General features: G+C 41.0%; 1 protein-coding gene across 1 annotated transcript in view; it reads left to right on the top strand.

The window, feature by feature from the left end:
- The window catches only part of DPT (dermatopontin), a 34,046-nt gene extending 10,761 nt beyond the window's left edge, over positions 1-23,285 (top strand). The window contains exons 2-4 of the mRNA XM_015125060.3: positions 4,639-4,764; positions 17,618-17,725; positions 22,128-23,285. Of these exons, the coding sequence (XP_014980546.1) occupies positions 4,639-4,764; positions 17,618-17,725; positions 22,128-22,194 (301 nt within the window). The 3' untranslated portion in view covers positions 22,195-23,285. The remainder of the gene's footprint in view (positions 1-4,638; positions 4,765-17,617; positions 17,726-22,127) is intronic.
- The last annotated feature ends 286 nt before the right edge of the window (positions 23,286-23,571 follow it).

Genomic DNA, 23,571 nt, shown 5'->3' with positions numbered 1-23,571 from the left:
TAGATTCATAATTACTGTGTAGACTAAATGTAAGTATAACAACACTAATAAGCAATGTGTTAATTCCAGGAATTTTACATGCATTGTCTTATTTGGTCTTCAAAATAACTTTAGTATATATATGCTATTATTATGCCCATTTTACAGATGAGGAAACTGAGGCTATTAGAGGGCATGAAGCCCACCCAGACGACACAGCTAAGAAACAGTGAAGCCGCCCAACAGCATAGCCAGTGCTCTTAGCCACTCTACTATCTGCTCCCCACAGTGTGAAAAGGTACCCCTACAAAGATCCGGCTCTGGGAGGAATGCTTTCACATACCAAACTCCTGCACAGACTCCCTCTACCATAATGTGAAGGCAATCAAACCAAAGCTGGAGGAGGAGGGTTATATTTGATTATCTCACTTTCACCATATGTTCTTAGGCTCTGAGCCTGTAGGGTCCAAATAATCTTCACAGGGCAGAGTTATCTGAGGTGGTGTGTGAGAAAGTGACACACACTTCCCATACAGGCACTGGGGTCAGCAGCTTGGCCGACAGCCGGCGGGGAATTCGTGGAACTTGGATTGCCTTCAGAACGGGTACTCCATGAAACAGTTCAGCTTATCTTCCTACATTTATTTTTACTTAGGGGAACTTACCCCCATGGGAGCTCTGTCCCCTGTAGAGGACAAGACAAGCCAAAACAATGGAACAACGGCTCTGTGGAAACCACAGCCCAGCTCAGTTCTGAAAGGGCTTCATTTTAGATGAAGGCAGCATTTTAGTGATGGTAGGAGAACAGGTCACAGAGAGCACTAGCTTGTGGCAGCCTTCTCTTTTTGGACACATATGAGTTTTGCTTATGATTCTTAGAGCTTCATATTGAAATCACCTCTCACCCACATTACTAGGAATTAGGATAGAATAGACCACCCTTGTAGATCAGCCCCCAAAGCAACTTTCCACCATATCATGAGCCTAGTCCATTACACTCATATAGCTTGCTGAAATATGCTAGGCATTAGTATAGTCCTGATGAGATGCAAGCAGTGGTATGGTACAATAAAGAAGGCTGCATCAGCCATATGCAGAAAACTGAAACTGGAGCCCTTCCTTACACTTTATACAAAAATTAACTCAAGATGGATTAAAGACTTAAATGTAAAACCCAAAACCATAAAAACCCCAGAAGAAAACCTAGACAATACCGTTCAGGACATAAGCATGGGCAAAGACTTCAGAATGAACCTACTGAATAGGAGAATATTTTTGCAAACTACCCATCTGACAAAGGTCTAACATCCAGAATCTATAAGAACATTAAACAAACTTACAAGAAAAGAACAAACAACCCCATCAAAAAGTGGACAAAGTATATGATCAGACACTTCTCAAAAGAAGACATTTATGTGGCCAAAAAACACATGAAAAAAGCTCAACCTCTCTGATCATTAGAGAAATGCAAATCAAAACCACAATAAGGTACCATCTCATGCCAGTCAAAATGGTGTTTATAAAAAGTCAAGAACTAATAGATGCTGGCGAGGCTGTGGAGAAATAGGAATGCTTTTACACTGTTGGTGGGAATGTAAATTAGTTCAACCATTGTAGAAGACAATGTGGTGATTCCTCAAGGATCTAGAACCAGAAATACCATTTGACCCAGCAATCCCATTACTGGGTATATACGTAAAGGACTATAAATTATTCTACTATAAAGACACATGCACAGGTATGTTTATTGCAGCACTATTTGCAATAACAAAGACATGGAACCAACCCAAATGCCCATCTGTGATAGACTGGATAAAGCAAATGTGGTACATATACACCATGAAATACTATGCAGCCATAAAACGAATGAGATCATGTCCTTTGCAGGGACATGGATGAAGCTAGAAGCCATCATCCTCAGTAAACTAACACAGGAACAGAAAACCAAAGAGTGAATGTTCTCATTCATAAGTGGAAGTTAAACAATGAGAACACGTGGACACAGGGAGGGGAACAACACACACTGGGACCAGTCGGCGGGTGGGGTGTGAGGAGAGGGAGAGCATTAGGACAAATTGCTAAGGCATACAGGGCTTAAAACCTAGATGACAGGTTGATAGGTGCAGCAAACCACAATGGCACACATATACCTATATAATAAACCTGTATTTTCTGCACTTGTATCTCAGAACTTAAAGTAAAACAAAATAAAATTTAAAAACCTAGATACATGTATAATAAACTACAGTCGCATATACCAAAAAAAAAAAAAAGGCTAGATTATCAAAGAGTCATAGGTCTCAATTTACACCTTAACCTGCATTATTGAGCCCCTATAGCTGAGTTTTCTAGTCTGCCAGAACTTCTTACAAGTCCTGGGAACAGGGAATTCAAGCTAATTTACATGGTTGACCAAATACCGAGCCCATCTCTCAATTCTTCTCACAACACAATAGCAAAGTGATTGATACAGAACAGTAGTAGAGTATAAGACGTTGAATGAATGAATGAATGAATGAATGAATGAATAAATGCATATTTTAATTATATGAGGTGAATAAATGAATAACAAGTTATAAATAATTAAAAGGACAGATGATTTCTGACAGACATATATTGTATTTAATATCTAATTTTGTTAGATTCGCAAGTTCATTCTCAGCAATGGAAAAGAATAAATGAAATCCAGTTGTTGATAATGTTACAATTTGTGTGTCAACAAGGTCTCTCTCACCAGTCAGCAGAGGGTACTTATTTTATGCATTATATTTTCTGGAAACTTATCTTCCCATGGAATACAGGGTTACATTCCAGCAGCTGTCTGGTCATGCCGCAATAGACAACTGCCTGCTCTGCCCACACATAACAGGAGATAGACCAACGGCTGGGATGGTGGGAAATGCAAAGAAAGAGAGGTAGCTGAAGAACTATTTTGGAAGAGTTTGTGAAAGAGCTCATTCTGTAAGGTGCAAATCCACTGGATTTCATTAAAGGGCCATGGATCACCATACCTATCTGGGCTTTGCATGCTGTGTAGGGGCAGAACGAATGATCGTCCTTGTGCTCAATTTCCAGGGCTCTGCTCTTAAGCAGAAGAAATATTTATTTGAAATTCATCAATACATTGTGCTTCTCTTTGTCTTCTTTTTATTTTAAATTCCAGTAAAATGAATTATAATACCTTTTATTTTAAATGACATGAACAATACAATCTTGAATTTGTAAAATTCTAGATGTAAAATTCTAGATCCTGGATAAGTTGCAAGGACAGTGGAAATGCCCTGACTGTGTAGAGCTTATGATCTTGTGGGTGGTAGAAAGATTCCAGGATAAGTAGCGAGAACAGTGGAAACCCACTGTGGCCAGGTAGAAAATAGCATTTTCATCATCACAGCAAAAAGCGGCAAGTCTGAAGGCACCATAGGAATTGGGTGCCATGGGAAAATCATACTAGAGATGGAACAAAGGAAGAAATGATTGTACTATTCTAAGCCAATGTTTAGTTAGAAACGTGCTGTGAAGACCAGCAGCAGCACAGGTCGAATGAAAGAGCAAAAATTATTTCTGGTCTGTGGACTGGAGTGGAGTGGTTACTATATTTGAAGACTTAGGACTAAGCAGCTAGGATAGGAAAGCGATCTTTAGAGGGAGTTTGAAGCATTCAGTTGGCCTGTTGCAACTCTGTAGGGACTGCCTCCACAGCCGGGATTCTTCTTGGCCACCTGGAAATAGAATTCTGAGCAAAACATGCCCTGGTTGTGTAGAGCTTATGGTCTTGTGGGTGGTAGAAAGATTCCTGGATAAGTAGCAAGAACCTGGGGTGCGGTCCCAGCTTTCCCACTGGGCTGCCCTGGGCACATTCACCATACTCATCTGGGCTTTGCATGCTGCATGGGGCAGAACGAATGATCATCCTTGTGCTCAATTTCCAGGGCTCTACTCTTTTTTTTTTTTTTTTAATACTTTAAGTTCTAGGGTACACGTGCACAACGTGCAGGTTTGTTACATATGTATACATGTGCCATGTTGGTGTGCTGCACCCATTAACTCATCATTTACATTAGGTGTATCTCCTAATGCTATCCCTTCCCCCCCTCCCCACAATAGGACCCGGTGTGTGATGTTCCCCTTCCAGGGCTCTACTCTTAAGCAGAAGAAATGTTTATTTGAAATTCATTGTACTTCTCTTTGCTTTTTATTTTAAATTCCAGTAAAATGAATTTTAATATCTTTTCTTTTAAATGACAATTGTGCTTCTCTTTGTCTTTTTATTTTAAATTCCAGTAAAATGAATTTTAATATCTTTTGTTTTAAATGACATGAATAATACAATCTTGAATTTGTAAAATTCTAGAGGTAAATTTCTAGATCCACCCCTTTATGCAGGCTTCCATTTAACTATATATTCAAAGAGGTATGACAGGAGCAGTGTTCCCTAAATTTTGTTCAGTTAGAAAATTCTGAGTCACTTACATTTTAATGGAGAGGCTATAGTATCTCTACAAATATAATAAAGACTATTATTTGCATAAAAATGGAATACATTGTTAGGAATCTAGGTCAGAGAAACAGTGTGTAACTGTGGCAGTGGGGTCTTGGGAAGGGGTCTGTGTATGTGTCACTGTCCTTAGGTTCCTGGGGTTGTTGTCTTCTCTTCAGGTACCAGACGTGCTCCAACAATGGGCTGGTGGCAGGGTTCCAGAGCCGCTACTTCGAGTCAGTGCTGGATCGGGAGTGGCAGTTTTACTGTTGTCGCTACAGCAAGAGGTGCCCGTATTCCTGCTGGTGAGTCTGGCTGCCAACCAAACCCTCGTGATTCCTGGGGTGGGAGAGGCACCTAGGAAGTGCTCTGGCCCATGTTTCTAGCTTCAGGTAAGCTTGAGGGTCACACACAAGCCTGGAAGGCAGCGCTGGCATATAGATGAGAATGAATGAACGACTTAGGAGGATGTTCATGCCGAGAGGGATCTTTCGGGTTATCCAACCCCCCACATCCTTCTTTTGGCAGAAAAGGAAACAACCATAGAGCTGGCAGTGACTGGCCCAAAGTCACCCACCTACTCTGTGGGGATGCCAAGTCTTAAGCTTAGGCCTACTGACTCCCATCCCAGTGCTGTTCTCCTTTTCCCCAACTTCTGGTAACTTCTAATCACATCTAAGGCTGCAGGGCCTATTTGGGAACGTGGTTTCCTGCAGTCCCTGTCTGCAAGAAACCAATCTTGTCATGGGTCAGAGTCTAGTACATAGTTGTACACAGAAAAAAACAACAACAAAAAAAGATAGTGCTGTTTTCTGCATCCATTTGGAATTCCAACCTCTGATATTTTGTTTCTTTCCCTCTCCCTGGGCTGATGCCGAATATTTACTGACCTAGCCTTCCAATGGACTAGGAGAATGTGTGTATTGTCATTTGCCCTGATGACTTACACTGGGTGTTAACAACACAACTGGCCCAGGTTTTTTGATCTGAAAACAAGTCAGGCATTTCTGCCTTGGGCAAGAGGATCCAGAAGTGTCAACATGTGAAGGTTGGCTCCCTCAAGTAATTGATATCTCTACAGTTTAATTCTTGCAAGGACAGCTTCACAGATCATGCTCATTCTCTGCAATCAGACTGCTTACTCCACAGATGCCCAGTGGCACACAGTATCTCTAGGGATACAAAGCCCCCAAAGCTTAACGTTTTTCTTTTTAAAGTAATGACTGTAGTAAATTCAGAGCTCAAAGTCACCTGTCACTGTTTGATGGAGCAGAAACCTCCTTTAGTTCTTCAAAACCACTTCCATAAAGCAGTTTTTACTCTACTACAGTAGGTGAACAGGCCTGGCAAAGGTTTATGATGCAACTGGGATAGTTCCTGAACCAAAGACCTAAAGATCTCTTGCAGTGGAGGAGGTAGAAGGAGCACTAGCGTGGGCAAAAAGAAACTTGAGTTTCAGTCTCCGTGCTGGCCTCTTCTCACTTCCCTCCCCTCCTTCCCCTTTTCCCTTCTCCCCTCCCTCTCGTAACTCTGCAGGCTCAAGCACATCACCTAAAATGATGACCACTTTTTTGGGGTCTCCAAGATCTTTAAGACTCTGATGAAAACTATAGACCTTGTCTTCAGGGGTTAAAATACACTTAGCATGTTCATACAGAAGTTTTCAGGGAATTTCAGGAATCCTCAGACTCCCTGAAGGCCATTCATGGACACATTGCCAAGAGCTCCTGGATCATGAGTTGAAATTCCAAGGACTAGAAGATCTTTCAGGTTGTTTTGAACCCCAAAAATATCTTAACTCCGAAGGCACTTCTGCAAAAGATGATCCAGATGCCAGAATTGTTTTGAGAGGATGAAGGTTCCAAAGGCGAGTGAGCCCCAGTGAAAGGGGAGCGTAGGTAGGAGCTTGGCCTCCACAAGTCTCTCCTTCCCGGACTATTAACAGAATGGCACTTCCCACAAGGAAACCAGCCTCCCTTTGTTGCAAGGCATTAAAAGCCAATTAAAATGTATGTAAATTACCTGAAAGAGCAAGCAAAACCTAATACTCAGTCAGTGAATTTATTTACTACATTAGCATAACTTTCCCTGAGTCAGACTCCAAAGGAACACATCAGGGCTGGGGTATGCTGGGTGGCCAAGAGGAGTGGATTCACGGGCAGGAAAAAGAGTGGGGAGGCGAGGAGGCAGCCCTGCATGAGCTGCAGTCAGGAGGAAGGGGAACATGGACAGCCTAGGGGCAGCTGGAGGCCTGGATGTGGGAGGCCCTGTCTCTCTGCCCTTCGTAGATGCCTCTGTCACAGCACTTTCTGCACTTTGCCACCTGCGTACAGTTGCTGCTCTCCACCTGGACTTCCAGTGTCTGGAGGATATGGGGCCACTCATTGTTCTTCGTATTTTCAATGCCCAGCATAGTGCTTTGAACATAGTGTCTTCTTAACAACTGTTGAACAAAAGTCCACATTAATAATTGTGGAGGGTGTATATAATGTGAAGTGGCCCAGAAAATATAATTTCCTTACAAAGAACTTTTTGTACTCTCCCCCACCGCTCCACTTCTGCCTAGAATATAAGCTCTACACAAGCAGAGATCTTTGTGCTGACATATGCCAAGCCCTATAAATAATGCCAGGCACATAGCATTTGCTTGGATGAAGGAATGACTTCAGCCTACTTTTTGTTATGAACATTAAATAAGATAATACATTTCTGGTCTTGCCACTGTCTATGATCACACAGAGCTGACCTGTCTTGAAGCAGAGTCCCCTTCATGCTCCCAGATGCAGGAGAGACCCAACCTCCTCACCAACTAACAGGACATTCAAAGGCAAACCCTGCCCAGGAACAACCCAACAGGTGTCTGGTCATTGCAGGAAGCAGAACTTGAGAGCGGGGTTGGTTATGCAGAGGAATAAGACGCGTGATCAGTTGGACAGTCTGTTGTTGGGTGTACTAACTCATCCTTCCCCAGGCAAAGAGGAGTAAGCTGAGGCAGCAACATTCCTCATCACAGCAAGCCCCAAGGTCTCTGCAGAGATGAGTGGGAGAGCCTGCTGTGTCTCCGGTCATGCCATCATGGCTGGCTGCCCCCTGCCCAAACAGAACAACAACAGGGAGTGGGCTTGCGCCTCAAGGCTTTGGGTGATCAGGCAGGCGGCAGGCGAGGAACTAAGGCTCACTGGTTTTAGAAAAGTTACCAAGGCCGGGCACGGTGGCTTGTGCCTGTAATCCCAGCACTTTGGAAGGCCGAGGTAGGCAGATCACAAGGTCAAGAGATCGAGACCATCCTGGCTAACACACTGAAACCCATCTCTACTAAAAACGCAAAAAAAAAAAAAAAAAAAAAATTAGGTGGGCATGGTGGTGGGCGCCTGTAGTCCCCAGCTACTCAAGAGGCTGAGGCAGGAGAATGGCGTGAACCCGAGAGGCAGAGCTTGCAGCGAGCCGAGATCATGCCACTGCACTCCAGCCTGGGCGACAGAGTGAGACTCCATCTCAAAAGAAAAAAAAAAGAAAGAAAGAAAGAAAGAAGGAAAAGTTGTCAAACAGAGGTAGGGGGTGGATGAAAGTAAGTGTGAGAGAAAGAGGTAAACATCTAAATCTTCCCAGAATTCCCATATTCCATGGATCTCTGTGATCTGTGTTAACACTCTGAGCATTGCTTCTTAAAGCTTATCCTGTCTGTTTATTTGAATGCTGAGACCTGAAAAAGACAGGTCTTTGTGTTTCCAGTTCCACTGTTGCTTTAATGATGCCCCAGATTTCCAGTGGTCACCTGGAGACTGGTTCCAGGATACTTCTGCTTCCTCAAAAATGCTAGGCATCATTCCTCTCACATACTTTAGAAATGACTTCTCAGGCTCTCTTAGATGCAATTCATCAGCTAAGATGCTAAAAATGTAATGATTATATTGACATATATGTAGGAACAAAGTCTCAACATTAAAGATTGATAGATAAAGATGAGAAATTTTGAGTTCCCAAAGATATTCATGTCTCTACTGACAAAGTTTACCCAAAGCCTTGATCTGCAATGATTTTGCCACCCCCTCACCCCACCCCAACCCCCACACCCTTCACCCTTCCTTACCCCATCCTACCATCCCGACATGTTACTGTTGGTCTGTAGAGTCAAAAGGTGGGGGAAAGTAGAGAGAATTACTCCAAAAGACATGACAAGTTAACTTTGGACAACTTAGACATGACAAGTCCTACTAAGGTATGTTTCCACCTGGCTGGTTCTATTTCTGATGGCATGGTGTTAGAGCTGAGAGCTATCACGGTCGCCAAATAAAATGGTGTTTTTTCAAAGAAAACATTGGAGAAGCAGCAGAATGAGATTCAAGTATGCACCGTGGTACACAGTATATGACTCACTATCCCGCTGGTGTGTCTAGACATTTCAGTGGCATCTTTAAATTGTCTGAGTCATGATGTTATATTATATGTCTTTCTAAATGCCTCCAGGGCATAAATTAGGTCTTATTTTTTCAACATCTCCAGGATATTACCTAGCACAAAATAGACTCTTAATAAATGTGTCAGATGAATAACTGAACGTTGCAAGTCCCTAGGAACAGTAACAATGGTGAAACCCGACATTGATGTGATGACGTTTTATAGTTGACAAAGACTTCTTTCAAGTACATTATTTTATTTGATCCTTTTAACAGCCCGACAGAGTGAAGTGAGAACTCTTTTTCCTGCACCTTCCCACAGTGAAATGCTGATAACCCTCTTATCTGAAACCTTCCTTTACATGACTTTAATTAGCTTGAATTACCTCCCAGGGAACTGGACCCATGTGTGTGGGAACGACATTTTCCCCCTTCCTTCTTTGAAAGGCGTTCTGCAGCACGCAGCCTGACACTGTATGAACTAGCTAAGTGGGCATCTAGCGCCTGTGTTCATGAGCACTTAGGGATTCAGAAATATCATCACTCTAGGCTGGAAAAAACAAGTCATCCAACCAACTTCCAAATGAGTGTGGGATTTATTTGTTTGGTGGGAACCAAGGTGCTGCTCTCATTTCAGCTTGTGCAGTTTCTTGTTGGCTATTACAGCCTCACAGGACTCTGGCAAGAAAGCAAATTCCTGATAGATGTGGACATGCCGTTATGAAATGGTCTCCACTGGATTGGATGAATACGTGAATTTTATAGATATTTATTTAGGTATGAGAGTTCTAATTCTTAGTCTAGTGGTCTGCAAACCACAAACACGTGTCACTGAAGTTGCCACAACCCTTTAGACATTGTTTGTCATAACCTCTCTTCTCCAAACAGCTCAGTAGCTGCAGGCTGCACACCAGACTGTCTACTATCCAGGCGGAGACTCTGTGTCCCAGGAACTGATGGTTGTAAATTATTTTCTTTTCTAAATGGTTCTCCTCCAGAGCCATGGCCTTTCATTAGGTTCATTGGATAATATCTTTTTACCATAAAATAATGCATCCATTTACATGACCTTTACTTTTCTCTTCAACCCTGATATTCTGTCTCTCAGACTTTGCATTCTTCACTGCCTCCTTCTCTACTCTCTGTGTGCAAGTCATAAGCCAGAGAATGCTTTTTTTTTTTAATTCCTGTATAGATCTAGTTAACAACATCAGTTGATTAGAACATTCTTATCTCTCCCACCCCAAAGCACCCAGTCAAAGCTAATCTTTAATTCCTAACCTCTTTGTTCAGATGTTAATACAAGATAGGGAGTGTTTGCATGTTCACTCCTGTAATGCTGTTTCAGGGACAGGAACAATCTCACAGGCCCCTGCATTGCTGTGCCTATCATATGTCACCTGTGCCCAGACAGCCTCCTGCAATTCAGCTCCCAGAGGCCTGGTAAGAAGAGCAGCTTGCATGCTGAGGGTCTGTGCAAGCTGGAAGCTATTACTATAGAGATGGACATACTTAAGTGTTGAGGAAATTGGACTAGATGTCACAATTTAAAGGAAATTATATTGGGATTAGATGCTCTGTGCCCTACTAAAACCATTGCCTTGCATTGCATGATGTACATAGCACTCATTGTGCAGACAGCCGCCTCTCTGAGCTTGAGCAAAATCAATCATCCCTTTCATCAGCTGGAGTGGTTTTCATAATTACTGTGCCATATTTAAAATGTAGACATGTACAATTGGCACTCCATATCTGGGGGTTCCCTATCCAAGAATTCAACCAACTTTGAATCAAAAATATACAGAAAAAGACAATAAAAATGAAAATAACAATACAACAATAAAAAATGATACAAATACAAAACCATATAGTATAATAACTATTCATGTAGCATTTACATTATCTTAGATATTATAAGTAATTTAGAGGTGATTTAAAGTAAACGGGAGGATATTCATAGGTTATATGCAAATACTACACCATTTTAGATCAAGGGCTTGAGTTTCTGCAGATTTTGGTATTCATGGGAGTCCTGGAATCAATGCCCTGCAGATGCCACTGATGACTGTTTTATTAGTCCGTTCTCACACTGCTAATAAAGACATACCCGAGACTGGGTAATTTATAAAAGAAAGAAGTTTAATTTACTCACAGTTTGCAGGGCTGGGGAGGCCTCAGGAAACTTACAATCATGGCAGAAGGGGAAGCAAACACGTCCTTCACATGATGGCAGGAAAAAGGGCCAAGCAAAAGGGGGAAAAGTCCCTTATAAAACCATCAGATCTCATGAGAACTCATTCATGATCATGAGAACAGCATGAGAGTGACCACCCTTGTGATTAAATTACTTTCCACTGGGTCCCTTCCATGACATGTGGGGATTATGGAAACCACAATTCAAGGTGAGATTTGGTTGGGGACTCAGAGCCAAACCATATCGACTGTATTTGGTGCCTGCATTATAGGTGATACCTTTCTCCCTATGTTCAAACTTCAAAAGCAGAAATATCATAGATGCGTCTAGCAAGTATTCGTTAACCCAAGGCCAGCTACTTAGAACAAAGTAAACCTCTCAGTTACAAACCAAATCTGATGTTTTATTCTATCTAGTCTGCTTCCCTCTACTATAATAGATTCTAGAAGCAATCATTCTTACTTCTATTTATTAATTCACTTAAGCAGTCAATGAATGTGAATGGATATGAAATAATAACAATTCATAGGCTTTGGTTGACCCTAATAATGATAATGATGATAATAATAATATTTATTGACACCTACCATGTGTTCATGTGTTACTGCATTTAATCCTCACACACAAAAATTATGATACTATCATACAGATGAGGGAACTGAGCTATAGAAGTTATGGCTTCCTTCAAAGTTCCAAACTTGACTCAAACAGTCTATCTGCCTCCAAATCCCATGCTTTTTGCATTGTACTGAGCTGTCTCTATATGAGGAATAAGACTTCTATAGGTGAAACATTACATAATAGCACATTAGGCATCTGGTAGAAAACAGAGAATAAAGCTATTTTAATTGGAGTGGAGCTGTTGAAGGTGGAGTAGCCCCCACTGATGTGCAGACCAAAGGTGACCACCATATAATGTGGCTAATGAAAATCAACACGAGTCAAAGCAAATGTGCTTGCTGACTAGCCCTGGACTTGGACAGTGAGTTAGAAACTCACTTCCAAGAAAGCAATTTGGAAAGTGTTCAGGGACTTTCCTCTACTCATTTAAGTCACAGATATCCCTGGAACTGTTGTTCCCTTGTGTTGTGATACATGTCTGAAGTGTTTGAAATATGAAGTCCCAAAATGCCATAAGAGGACAGACATGGACATTTGTTTTTATTTCTCACACCCCAGAGCCCCAGGGTTCAGGTTTTCTGTGTAGAGAAGGGCACTTGGGTGACTACAGAGGAACCACTTGGCCAATCCCCAGCTCTTGTGGGAAGAAGCCGGGGGGTTGTTCTTTGTGGCTGTTTTCCTTTACATGTAACTCCATTTGGGGTTTATTTTTTCTGTCTTTGCAAAACTAATTCAAAGAGAGTCTGATGCAGCTCCTAATAAAGACAAACTAAGCAATCTGAAATATGTTCATTCCTTATAGCTTACCTGGAAAAGCATTATGCAAGAGGATTGATCATGAACAGACTGGCTTTATTTAACAAACTTCTCAATGATTTGCCTGTTAGAAAGGGACATCTTTTTAGCTGAATGTACAAAACATAAGCCAGCCTCAACATATCAAATCCACAAATGTTGAGTTTCTCCTCCAAACCCACTTCTGAACCAGATCATAAAAGCATATTTGATTCCATGCACCAATGACCCCTCAAAGAGCTCACTATGTTGGCCCTCATGATATTATACAACATTCCATTATTTTGCTAAATATATAGTGCTGATGTATTTGTCCATTTTCATGCTGCTGATAAAGACATACCTGAGACTAGGCAATTTACAGAAGAAAGAGGTTTAGTGGAGAACTCACAGTTCCATGTGGCTGAGGAAGCCTCACAATCATGGCGGAAGGCAAAGAGGAGAAAGTCACATCTTATGTGGATGGCAGCAGGCAAAAAGAGAGCTTGTGCAGGGAAACTCTCATTTTTAAAACCATCAGCTCTCATGAAACTGATTCACTAGTATGAACACAACACAGGAAACACCTGCCCCAAGATTCAACTACCTCCCACCAGGTCCCTCTCACAACATCTGAGAATTCAAAATGAGATTTGGGTGAAGACACAGCCAAACTATATCAGCTGACATGTCACAGGACATTAGAATAGGATATTTAAAGTTAGGTGCTAATTGAGTGGTGGAGAAATAGAAGAAAAACAGAATTCAACATTGAACGACCACTAGAAGCTTCTCTAAAACGTTTGAGCATGAGCTGAGCTATAAAAGATTATTTGGAAGACATTCTAATTTTATTCTTATTTTTAAAAAAGCTGAAGTATGGCTTCCTTAGGTACCCGTTCTGATCTGTTCATATGTAAATGCTGGGGTTTTCTTCCAGTTTTTATGGTAGGGAGTCTGTGGTGTGTGCTTTTCTGGTGTCCCACAAAGTGGACCAAGGTTGGGGATCTGATGGTTCCTGAGCATGAGATGAAGCTGCATCTGTTCATGTGCACATCAATAGGAGGGAAAGTCCTGAAAGAGGAGCTTCCAGGTGACACCGAGTAATCCAGTTGTCCTAATTCCCCCAAGTGAAACGGCTGTAACAAACACATGTCAGTGCTATGAAGTCTTACTTTCATAGAAGAAAAGCGTCTGGCTCTGAATAAGGTCTCGTAGAGGTGGGTTTTCACAAAACCTTATGCTGAGTCACTTTATGTCAGGGAATAGATTGAAAATCTTTACTTTAACTGTTAAAAACCTAATCAGTTCTCAACCAAACCTCTGACAATGAATAAAATTGGCCACTGTATAGAACTAGATTGTATCTCCATTTCCCTTCCTAAAATGGATGTGAGAACATATATCTGGACTCAGCTCTGCAATATGTCTATTCTTGTGGCAAAAGAGCCGAGACATCTATCAGCAGCAGCTCAGTCTATGATACTGTATTGACCAGCAAACATTCATTGAGTCTAGTTGGATCTGTTGATAATTTTAGTGCTTCAAGAATCTTAGATGGGAAAAATCCTATATCAATCTTAAAATTTTCTTCAGTTTGAACTGATTTCCCTCAGCTCATAACTAAGATAATATTTAAGTTTTTTCCCATCAGCCTCAGCGGACACAAGAGTTGTACAAGTGGCTTTATGTTATCAAGTTTTTACTTAGCTTTGGAACAACTCTCTGTCTCTCATCTTGACAGCAGAAAAAATGTTGTGAAGTGAGAAATTGTACCATAAGAATCATTCATCTGAAAGTGACAGGAATAAACACACACATACACACACACACACACACACACACACACCCCACCGGTAGTTTTTATTAAAAATTAAATAAGATCTAAAATCGAATAAATCTATTCAAACTCTTTACTTTAGGGGAAAGGAGAAAATAAGGCTCCCCATAGAAATGTTTGAAAAGTAGACTCATTTCAATAAAGGCATCTTCCTGACCTGCACTCTTCTTCATCTTGCCAAGCTGAAGGTTTGCTTGATTGTTTTAATTCATCTAGGAATGTATGGCAATGCTCAGTATGAAGTGTGTTTTTCAAAAAGACTACTTAAAGTGACCCAGTAATTCACAAAGAAACTGGAACCACACTGAACTCTTCCCCCACCCACACTGGCAAAGCCCAATGTCACAGCTTAGGAAACCCTGATCATTCTGCTTCCTTGTAGCCTCTTTTAATTTCCTGACAAGTCCCTATGCCCTGTCTCAGTGTCTAGTTCTGAACGTTTAAATTCTTTTTTCTCTCTAAGGAGCTATTACTGGGGCTTTCACTTATTAGGACACTGTGTGTGTGTGTGCACACGTGCATGTGCAATATCATGAAGAACTAAATGCAGCCACATATATCTGGTTTGCAAACACAGAATACAGAATCCTGGGCCACATTGACACAACAGTTCTTCCTATGGATGGTGTTTGTGAGATTCACTTTCTACCAGTCATTTGGGTCATTTCTCCCTTGGTATTTTTTAATCTCGTAAAGTAGGAGAGATTTCCATGGATATCCAACCTCCTTCCCTATCCTCCTTAACCCAGGTTTTTCTAAGACAGTCTAAACTTGATCCCATGGTGTTATAACAAAAACAAGACAAAATAACAACAACCAAAAGTCACACAAAACAAAACCTGTCTGTGACCAAGGAGAAAATGTACCGATGGTCATGTACCTCACCTTCTCTAGGACATTCTAGAAATTCAATGGACATCAGTCCCTCACGAAGAGGCTTCTCAGACAAGCTGTCCAGTTAGACAGGGGTCTTATGTCTGGTCACTACCAACAATGAAGCAAGAGAGAATCCTAATTAAATAAAGTATTAAATAATATTTTCCTTGTTTGAAGCGTAAAACTTCTTGATTTTTTTTTAAAGGTAAGCTTTTCTTTCCCACTTTATTCCATGGTATTTATCCAAGTATCTGAAGACAGATCAGAGTGGTCAGTAAAAACTTAAAAATAAAAATCTAGCCTCATAATTTCCAAATACTTTTAGCAATTGGATTTAGCCTAATGCAGTGTTGCTGTATGTAGAGTCTGCCTTGGCAAAAAAGAAAAAAAAAAGTTTGGTAATTAATTTTTACACATTGTATCCAAAGACTGCTTCAAAAGTTTTTGAAAGTATTTTTTGTTCCCTGAAGGAAGGAAAACACGCACACCCCCACCCCCACCCAACCTCTTATTCTAATTTGCATTATTCATGTTCTCAACAAACCTCTCTTTCCTTGGGTAAACTTTAATACAGTCCTTGTTAGAATTCTCATGGATCATAAATCAGTGGGATCCAAGTAAGGCCCTATTAGTTCTACTTATAAGACATTTACCATGCTGGGCGCGGTGGCTCACGCATGTAATCCCAGCACTTTGGGAGACTGAGGTGGGCAGATCACTTGAGGTCAGGAGTTCCAGACAAGCCTGGCCAACATGGCGAAACCCCATCTCTACTAAAAATGCAAAAATTAGCTGGGCATGATGGCACACACCTGTAATCCCAGCTACTTGGGACACCGAGACAGGAGAATCACTTGAACTCGGGAGGGTGGAAGTTGCAGTGAGCTGAGATTGTGCCATTGCAAAACAGCCTGGGTGACACAGTGAGACTCGGTCTCAAAAAAAAAAAAAAAAAAAAAAAAAAAAAGACATTTACCTGAAAGATAAAGTCCTGCTTCTGGACCTCTTTGGAAGCACAAAATAAGTTTCTGGATTGGTAGGGCCTTATTTCCCTTCATGAACACATTAAGCCAAAACACATGTACCTCACTTTGGGTTGGGCTTGCCATCCTGATAGAGCATAATTATGTGTTAGGAAAAGTCAAATCAGGGAGCAAGGGTTAGTGAATAATGGGTAAAAGGAATGATTATGAACCAAGAGAATGGGCTAACCATTGATCTTGCTCCATCTGTGCACTGAGATCCTCCTAGGAGCCCTTAAGGTTTATAAATCAAACTTTTCATGATTTAATGACAATCTTAGAGAAAGATCACCGTCAGTCTGCAGAGGGGAAAATCTTTCTAGCATTAATAAACAGTGATCTGTTAAACCCAAATCAAATGAAATTATTGACACTCACAAACTAGTTGTTTTCCAAGCTGCCCTGGGGTTTGGATAAAGACTTTGGAGGAACTATTTCATGGTAAAAGGACTGTTTTGGTCCTGAAGGTCCCAGTGGCAAAGCCCTTATGAGAACCGGCGGATTCTAGACTTACTCCAGGATGGACTACCGTGGACCTACTCATATGAAGTCCCAGGGTTTACTCAATATTGGAAGAGAAGGAAAGGAAAGGAGGAAGAGGAAGAAGAAACAAAATAGTTCTTGGTGATTCAACACCTACCATGTGTATAGCACCCTTATCACTCACTTTTATTAGTTCCAATGACAAACCTATAAGGTAGACTTTATTCTTCTACAGGTCAGAAAACTGAGATTAATTGACTTTCCCCAGGCTATATATTTATTCAGCTAATATTTATTATATATCTGTTTTAGGTGCTGGATGAACAATGGTGGACAAGGCAAAACCTCTACCTTTGGGGAGCTTACATTTTAATTAAATAACTTTTGAACACTTTGTTGACTATAACTCACAATAAGAAACATATGTTAAACTAGCACAATATGTACATCTTATTAACACACACACATATATATTTGAAACAAAATGTTTACATACATAGACTTATCCTTATTGCATGTGATGCATGCTTTGATATTTTCTTTTCTATTTTATATCTTTTTAAACCCAATTAAATTGACTTTGTTGTCAACTAATGAATCATAATCTAAAATTTGAAAACATTGTCTTAGTTGACTTGAATAGAATAGGAATAATATTGATATTAATCAATATCAAGAACTCCAAAGTTATTTTGATAATTCCAAAGCCTGGGGAGGTATCTACATCTTTTTCAGTGTACAGTTTAATGGCCTAGAAAAGGACGATGAGAAGCGAGAGGAGAGCTGTTTGTTTCTTCACAGCCTGGAGTGGTTTGGTGGATGTCATTTAACTTCAGTCTGGATTTGCCAAGATGCTCAAACTCCATCTCTTCTTCATAGTGTGTCTTCTGTTTGTTCCCAGCAATAATAATGTGTTTTATTTTCCTCTAAACTTTTGTTCTTCCTGCATAGGCTAACAACAGAATATCCAGGTCACTATGGTGAGGACATGGACATGATTTCCTACAATTATGATTACTATATCCGAGGAGCAACAACCACTTTCTCTGCAGTGGAAAGGTGAGAAAGATAGTCCCTTCCCCATTGGGCTAGGGTTAAAGGAGCTGGGACTAACTCCTGCAAGGATTATACCTGCAGGAATTTATGAACACATACACACACACACACACACACACACACACACACATATATGCAGAATACAAGTGCAGATTTCTTACATGCACATATATTTCTGCAGGAACTTTGACCTGAGGTTTTCCTTATTTTAGTTTCCTACCTGGTCAAGGATTAACTTCAGGTTTGGCTGGAAAATGGGAGGCCATGGGAAGTGAGCTGTTCTCACGAGCTCACCTCATGGAGCTGCTCACCTTGGAGATGAGGGTGGATTCCAGCCTGCTCAAGAGCAAAGTCCTAAACTTGGTATCCCTTGATGGTCTAAGATTTTTCCCCTCACTCAATTTCAAAGAGTACTTTTCCTCATGAAACACCAAGAGGAGAAGGCAAATACAGTTAGAGGAGTGCCCATTGTCAAAATGGACCCCCTTCAAACCCATGCCTCTATATGATCCCCACTTTGGGTTTTAGGAAAGAAGAGAGAAGAGAAAGAAAAGGGATTGGAGATAAGAAACACACAGAACCTACCATCCTGGTCTGTTTGGGCTCCTTTACCACATTACCTTAGACTGGGTAACTTACGAACAATAGAAATTTATTGTTCACAGTTCTGGAGGCTGGAAAGTCCAAGATCAAGGCACCAGCAGGTTCAGTGTCTGGTAAGGGGTTGCTTGCTGCTTCAGAGATGTTGCTTTATTACTGTGTTCTCACACATGGTGGAAAGGGCAAGCCAGCTCCCTTCAACTTCTTTTATATGGGCACTAATCCCATTCATGACAGCAGAGCCCTCATGGCTTAATCACCCCCCTAAAGGCTCCTCCTCCTAATACTATCACATTATTAGGTTCCAACATATAAATTTTAAGGGGACACCAACATTCAGACCATAGCATCTACCAACCATATTTAGAAATGAAAGGAGTTAACAATCCCTCAGTAAAGCTGACAAAAATTAATGAAAGAAGAGAATTTAAATAGCCTGACGATAAAAACTGCACTAACCCTTTTTTCATCACCTTTCTCTCACAATCAACTCCTTAGTCCTATCTCAAATACATCAAAACAGTCAGAAAAAAACAAGAATTGTACTCCCTACTAATACAGAGAAAGGTGTAGGTAAATTCAGCTGTTAATGATTGGTTTGGTCTACTTTTAGTCAGCTGATAATCACTTTTTACACAGAAATGAATTCCTGAAAAGTTACCAATAAATATTTTGCAAACCAAATAACACTTACATTAACTCATAAGATAGTATGCTATGATGAATTTGAGTGTGACACATCTTTGGTGTGTGTCTGTGTTTTCAAACAGAATTACATCTGAAATAAAGTTAACTTATTTAATATGACCTAGAATTTCTTTTTTTTTTTTTTTTTTAAAGACATTAAGTAGCTCTGGAAAGGCACAATATATATTGCAGGCTGATCAGCAAAAACCTTTATGTTTACCCATAGACAAACCACTCAGTTTGCACACATTACTTATTTTTACTTTAGATATACTTTAAACTAGCCTAGTTACCAATTTTCTAGAAGCAGCAAATTAGAAAGGGAACCCACTATATAGTACTTAGAATGAAACTCATTCCACCAATGAGAATAAATAGCTGGATGACATGACAACAAACATGCGTAAGAACAATAAAACAAATGAAAGGCTGAAGAACTCAAAGAACGTGGGTTGTCATTTAGCAGGGCCATGCTCCCCAAAATGCAAAACGAAATAACAGGGGTGCTCAATGCTGCAAATGATGACTTCAGCTCAACAAGAAAATTAGTTCCATGTTCCCTGTTTAAGAAAGCAGGAATTAATACAGTAAAGGAAGAATGCCATCCAAGATTAGGATGAAATAAATATATTTGAATAGTTAAAATGCTCAATTCAATTTTCAGTAAATTCAGTTTTCAGTAAATTTTTGGTTATGTGGATTACCCAGAATCATGAAAAACTGAAATATTATGTCATTGCATTAATTTAAAATGAATATCTTCCCCCCAAATAAAATAAAATAAATATACTCATGTAATTTTGCTACTGTCATCAAAAACAAGTAGCTTAATGACCCACAACTTAGGTTTCTTCGGCTCTGCTGAAAGACGCCAAGGCCCCCAGCTTGGAGAACTATTGTCAGGGCAGGGTTCCTTGTGCAAGAGCTTTCCCTCCACATACAAGTGATAGTGGTTTCCTCTTAGAATGCAGTTTTTTCCATCTGTATGCTATTGACATCTGGGTCCAGATATTTCTTTGTTTCAGGGTCTGTCCTTTGCATTCTAGATGTTTAGCCTACCCACTAGATGCTACTAGCACTCCACCCCAAGTTGTGACAACCAAAAGTAGCTGCAGACATTGCCAAGTATTCCCTTGGGGAGCAAATTTGCCCCCACTGTCCTGGTGTGATATCAGAGACTGAACCTGGTGGAATCATTTGGTCTTCATAGGACCAAGTCTAAGTTTTACTCAGCATCAATTAATAGCCTTTTAAAAGAGTAGTTTGAATGCCTGATCCTAAGATCTTGTTTATCTATGTTTGTTAGTACACAGATAAATAAGACCTGGCTGCAGTAATTACAGTCATTTGGTAAACCTACATGCCACCAATTTTCTAATTTCCTTCTAAAACAATCTTTTGACAATTGCAGGAATCAAAATATCACCCAGGCTGTGGTATCACCCAGACCCTCAAGTTGATTATCCAGATTTGCGTTGAGGGACTCTATACGCAATTGTTTTAAACAAATGAACCAGAGCAACAGACTCAGAATTAGAAAGCCTGCCTTAGGCTGTTTAAGCAGAGTCAGCCCCATTTTTCAGTTTAGAAGCTGGGTGGAGGCCTTGTTAGTCATAGTGGTTGGGATAAATTTTTGAAAACAGACCTTGCAGATTGAAAATGAAGATAGATAATTCTGAGTTTGTAAAGGACCCCACTAAGCTTTGGAATGATTTGCATAATTAAATATGGAAAACCTCTTTATTGTTGCCCTTTATCAGGACTGTGTAAAGGGCATGGCAGACGTGTGTTCTTCTGGGCTTAAGATTACCTAGTTAGGGAGACCGTGTGATTTAAGAGAAAGATCAAGATTTGAGTCCAATAAACTGCGAATCTGAAATTATCACCTATTACTTGTACTACCTTAAAGCAAGTTAATTATTTCTCTGAGCCTGGTTCTTCACTCAAACAATGAATTGTTGTGAGGATTAAAAGAGAAAACAGGTAAAGCATCTGGTACAATGCCAGATATATTGGAGGCTACAATTATCATTATCACTGTTCAACAATATTAGACCACAGGAGTGTCGTGCAATGTAGGCACTCGATACATTTCTCTTAAATGGATGAATAAAGAACATAAGTTTGCCCTGAGCAAAGAACATTCCTTGAAATGTATCCATACCACATTTTTCAAAACTTAGTAATGCTATGTACACACTCTTCCCATCCCCAACCACTTAAACACATAGGCAATTAATTTAAACACATAGGCAATTCATAACTATTCTAGTGACGCCAGAATGGCAGCCATTTTCTTTTTTACTTTAAGGGATTTTTTCATTTCTCTGTAGCAGTGTTTTCTGAAGGGAAACACATGTATAGCACAGAGCCCAGTGCCTGGTGAGCACTCTGCCTACGGTAAGTGCTCAGAAAGAGTCAGTGGGAAAATGGATGGACTTTTTAAAACAAGATTTTTTTTTTTTTTTTCGAGACAGGGTTTCACTCTGTCACCCAGGCTGGAGTGCAGTGGCACCATCTCGGTTCACTGCAGCCTCAACCTCCAGGACTCCAGCAATCCTCCCGCCTCAGTCTCCCAAGTAGCTGGGACTACGGGCGTGAGCCACCACACCCAGCTATTTTTTTGTATTTTTTTGTGGAGTCAGGGTTTCCACATATTGGCCAGACTGGTCTCAAACTCCTAGCCTCAAGCAATCCACCTGCCTCAATCTCCCAAAGTGCTGGGATTGCAGGTGCGAGCCACCAAGCCCAGCCTAAAACAAGATTCTTTACAATGAAATGGAGATTATGTTAAATAAATGCTTTTATTCCAAGCTGTTAACCCACAGGTCCTTGAGGTACTTTCTGGAGGCAGCAGGGGTGAGCTGACCGCCAGTGATGAGCGGAGGCGTCCACACAGCCAGTGATCTAGTCAGTCACCTTCAAGGGTGATCTGAACTCACAGATTTGTCGGCTCTTGGGAAACTGCATAAAGATGTCTTCTAAGAGCAAAGTGAGGTTAAGTGTCCCTTCAGTTCCCAGATCCTCCAAATGTTCTCTGTTGCTGTTTCCCCAGCAGCGATTCTTCCTGCCCTGTCCTTTCTCACTGATATTCATTTTCTGACTCTCCCTCCCACAGGGATCGCCAGTGGAAGTTCATAATGTGCCGGATGACTGATTACGACTGTGAATTTGCAAATGTTTAGATTTGCCACATACCAAATCCGGGTGAAAGGAAAGGGGCCAGGAGACCGGAGGGTGTCCACATATGTTAACATCAGTAGGATCTCCTATACCAGTTTCTGCTGCTCTCTTTCCTTCTCTCTGAGCTGGTAGCTGCAATGCCAGCTTCCTGGGCCTTTCTGACTAGTATCACACTTATAATAAAATCCACAATTAAACCATGTTTCTCACTATTCACACGTTCCATAGCAACTGCTTTATATGACTGATGATGGCTTCCTTGCACACCACATATACAGTGTGCATGCTTAGAGTCGGGCTTCTGGAGCACCCGCTGCAGCCTGGCTACTGCTTTTTACTGCAGAATGAACTGCAAGTTCAGCATAGTGGAGGGGAGAGGCAGAACTGGAGGAGAGGTTCAGTGAAGGTTCTCTACAGCTATGCCTGTTTGAATGATATGTAGGGTCCCCACAAAAAGCAGGCTTTCTGCCCTGAGGGGCATCTTGCCACTTCCCTACTCCACATGAGCCATACATGCTTAGAAATCCAAGTGCAGAGCTCTTTGCTCCAGGAGTGAGGAGACTGGGAGGTGAAATGCGGAAGTGGAAAGGTTTGGGGGCAGAGCTGAAAACAGGGTTGGAAGGATTTCCTGAATTAGAAGACGAACATTAACATACCCAGTAATGAAAATGAGTGCAGGGGCCAGGGGAACCCGTGAGGATCAGTCTCAAATGAGATGAAAACAGGGAAGCAGAGAAAGGTCAGAGAATGGGACTCAGATTGGGAACTTGTGGGAATGAGAGTGACCAGGTTGAACTGGGAAGTGGAAAAAGGAGTTTGAGTCACTGGCACCTAGAGGCATGCCCAGGATTCCTAGGAAGGCTGGCAGACACCCTGGAACCCTGGGGAGCCACTGGCAAACTCTCCTGGATTGGGCCTGATTTTTTTTGGTGGGAAAGGCTGCCCTGGGGATCCACTTTCCTTCTGTGTGTGATTCGGGAGTTCTTCTGCAGAGATGGCGCTATCTTTCCTCCTCCTGTGATGTCCTGCTCCCAACCCTTTGTACTCTTTATTACAAAAGAAATAAAAATATTAACGTTCACTATGCTGAAAATATTCAGGGTCGGTTTTTGCTCTCTACTCTTTCCCTTGCTGGTTATTTATCCATTCATTCTGAATATACCGGTTAGCATTGTGGTTTGTGCCAAGCACCATGCAAGGCCTCAGGAGTACAATTATGACAATGATGACAGTGTGGTTGGGGAATTAGATATTTAACATATGAAGTGCTAAATGCTTTACTTAAGATTAAACAAAGGAAGGAATCACATTTCTTGGCCTTTGAGTTTAGCCTAATCTTTTCTCAGCATCCTTTAACCTTCCTTATCCCAAGATGTCAC

The sequence above is a fragment of the Macaca mulatta genome, chromosome 1 (genome assembly GCF_049350105.2).
Source record: "Macaca mulatta isolate MMU2019108-1 chromosome 1, T2T-MMU8v2.0, whole genome shotgun sequence".
NCBI lineage: Eukaryota > Metazoa > Chordata > Mammalia > Primates > Cercopithecidae > Macaca > Macaca mulatta.
This window is presented reverse-complemented; position numbering and strand designations above follow the sequence as displayed.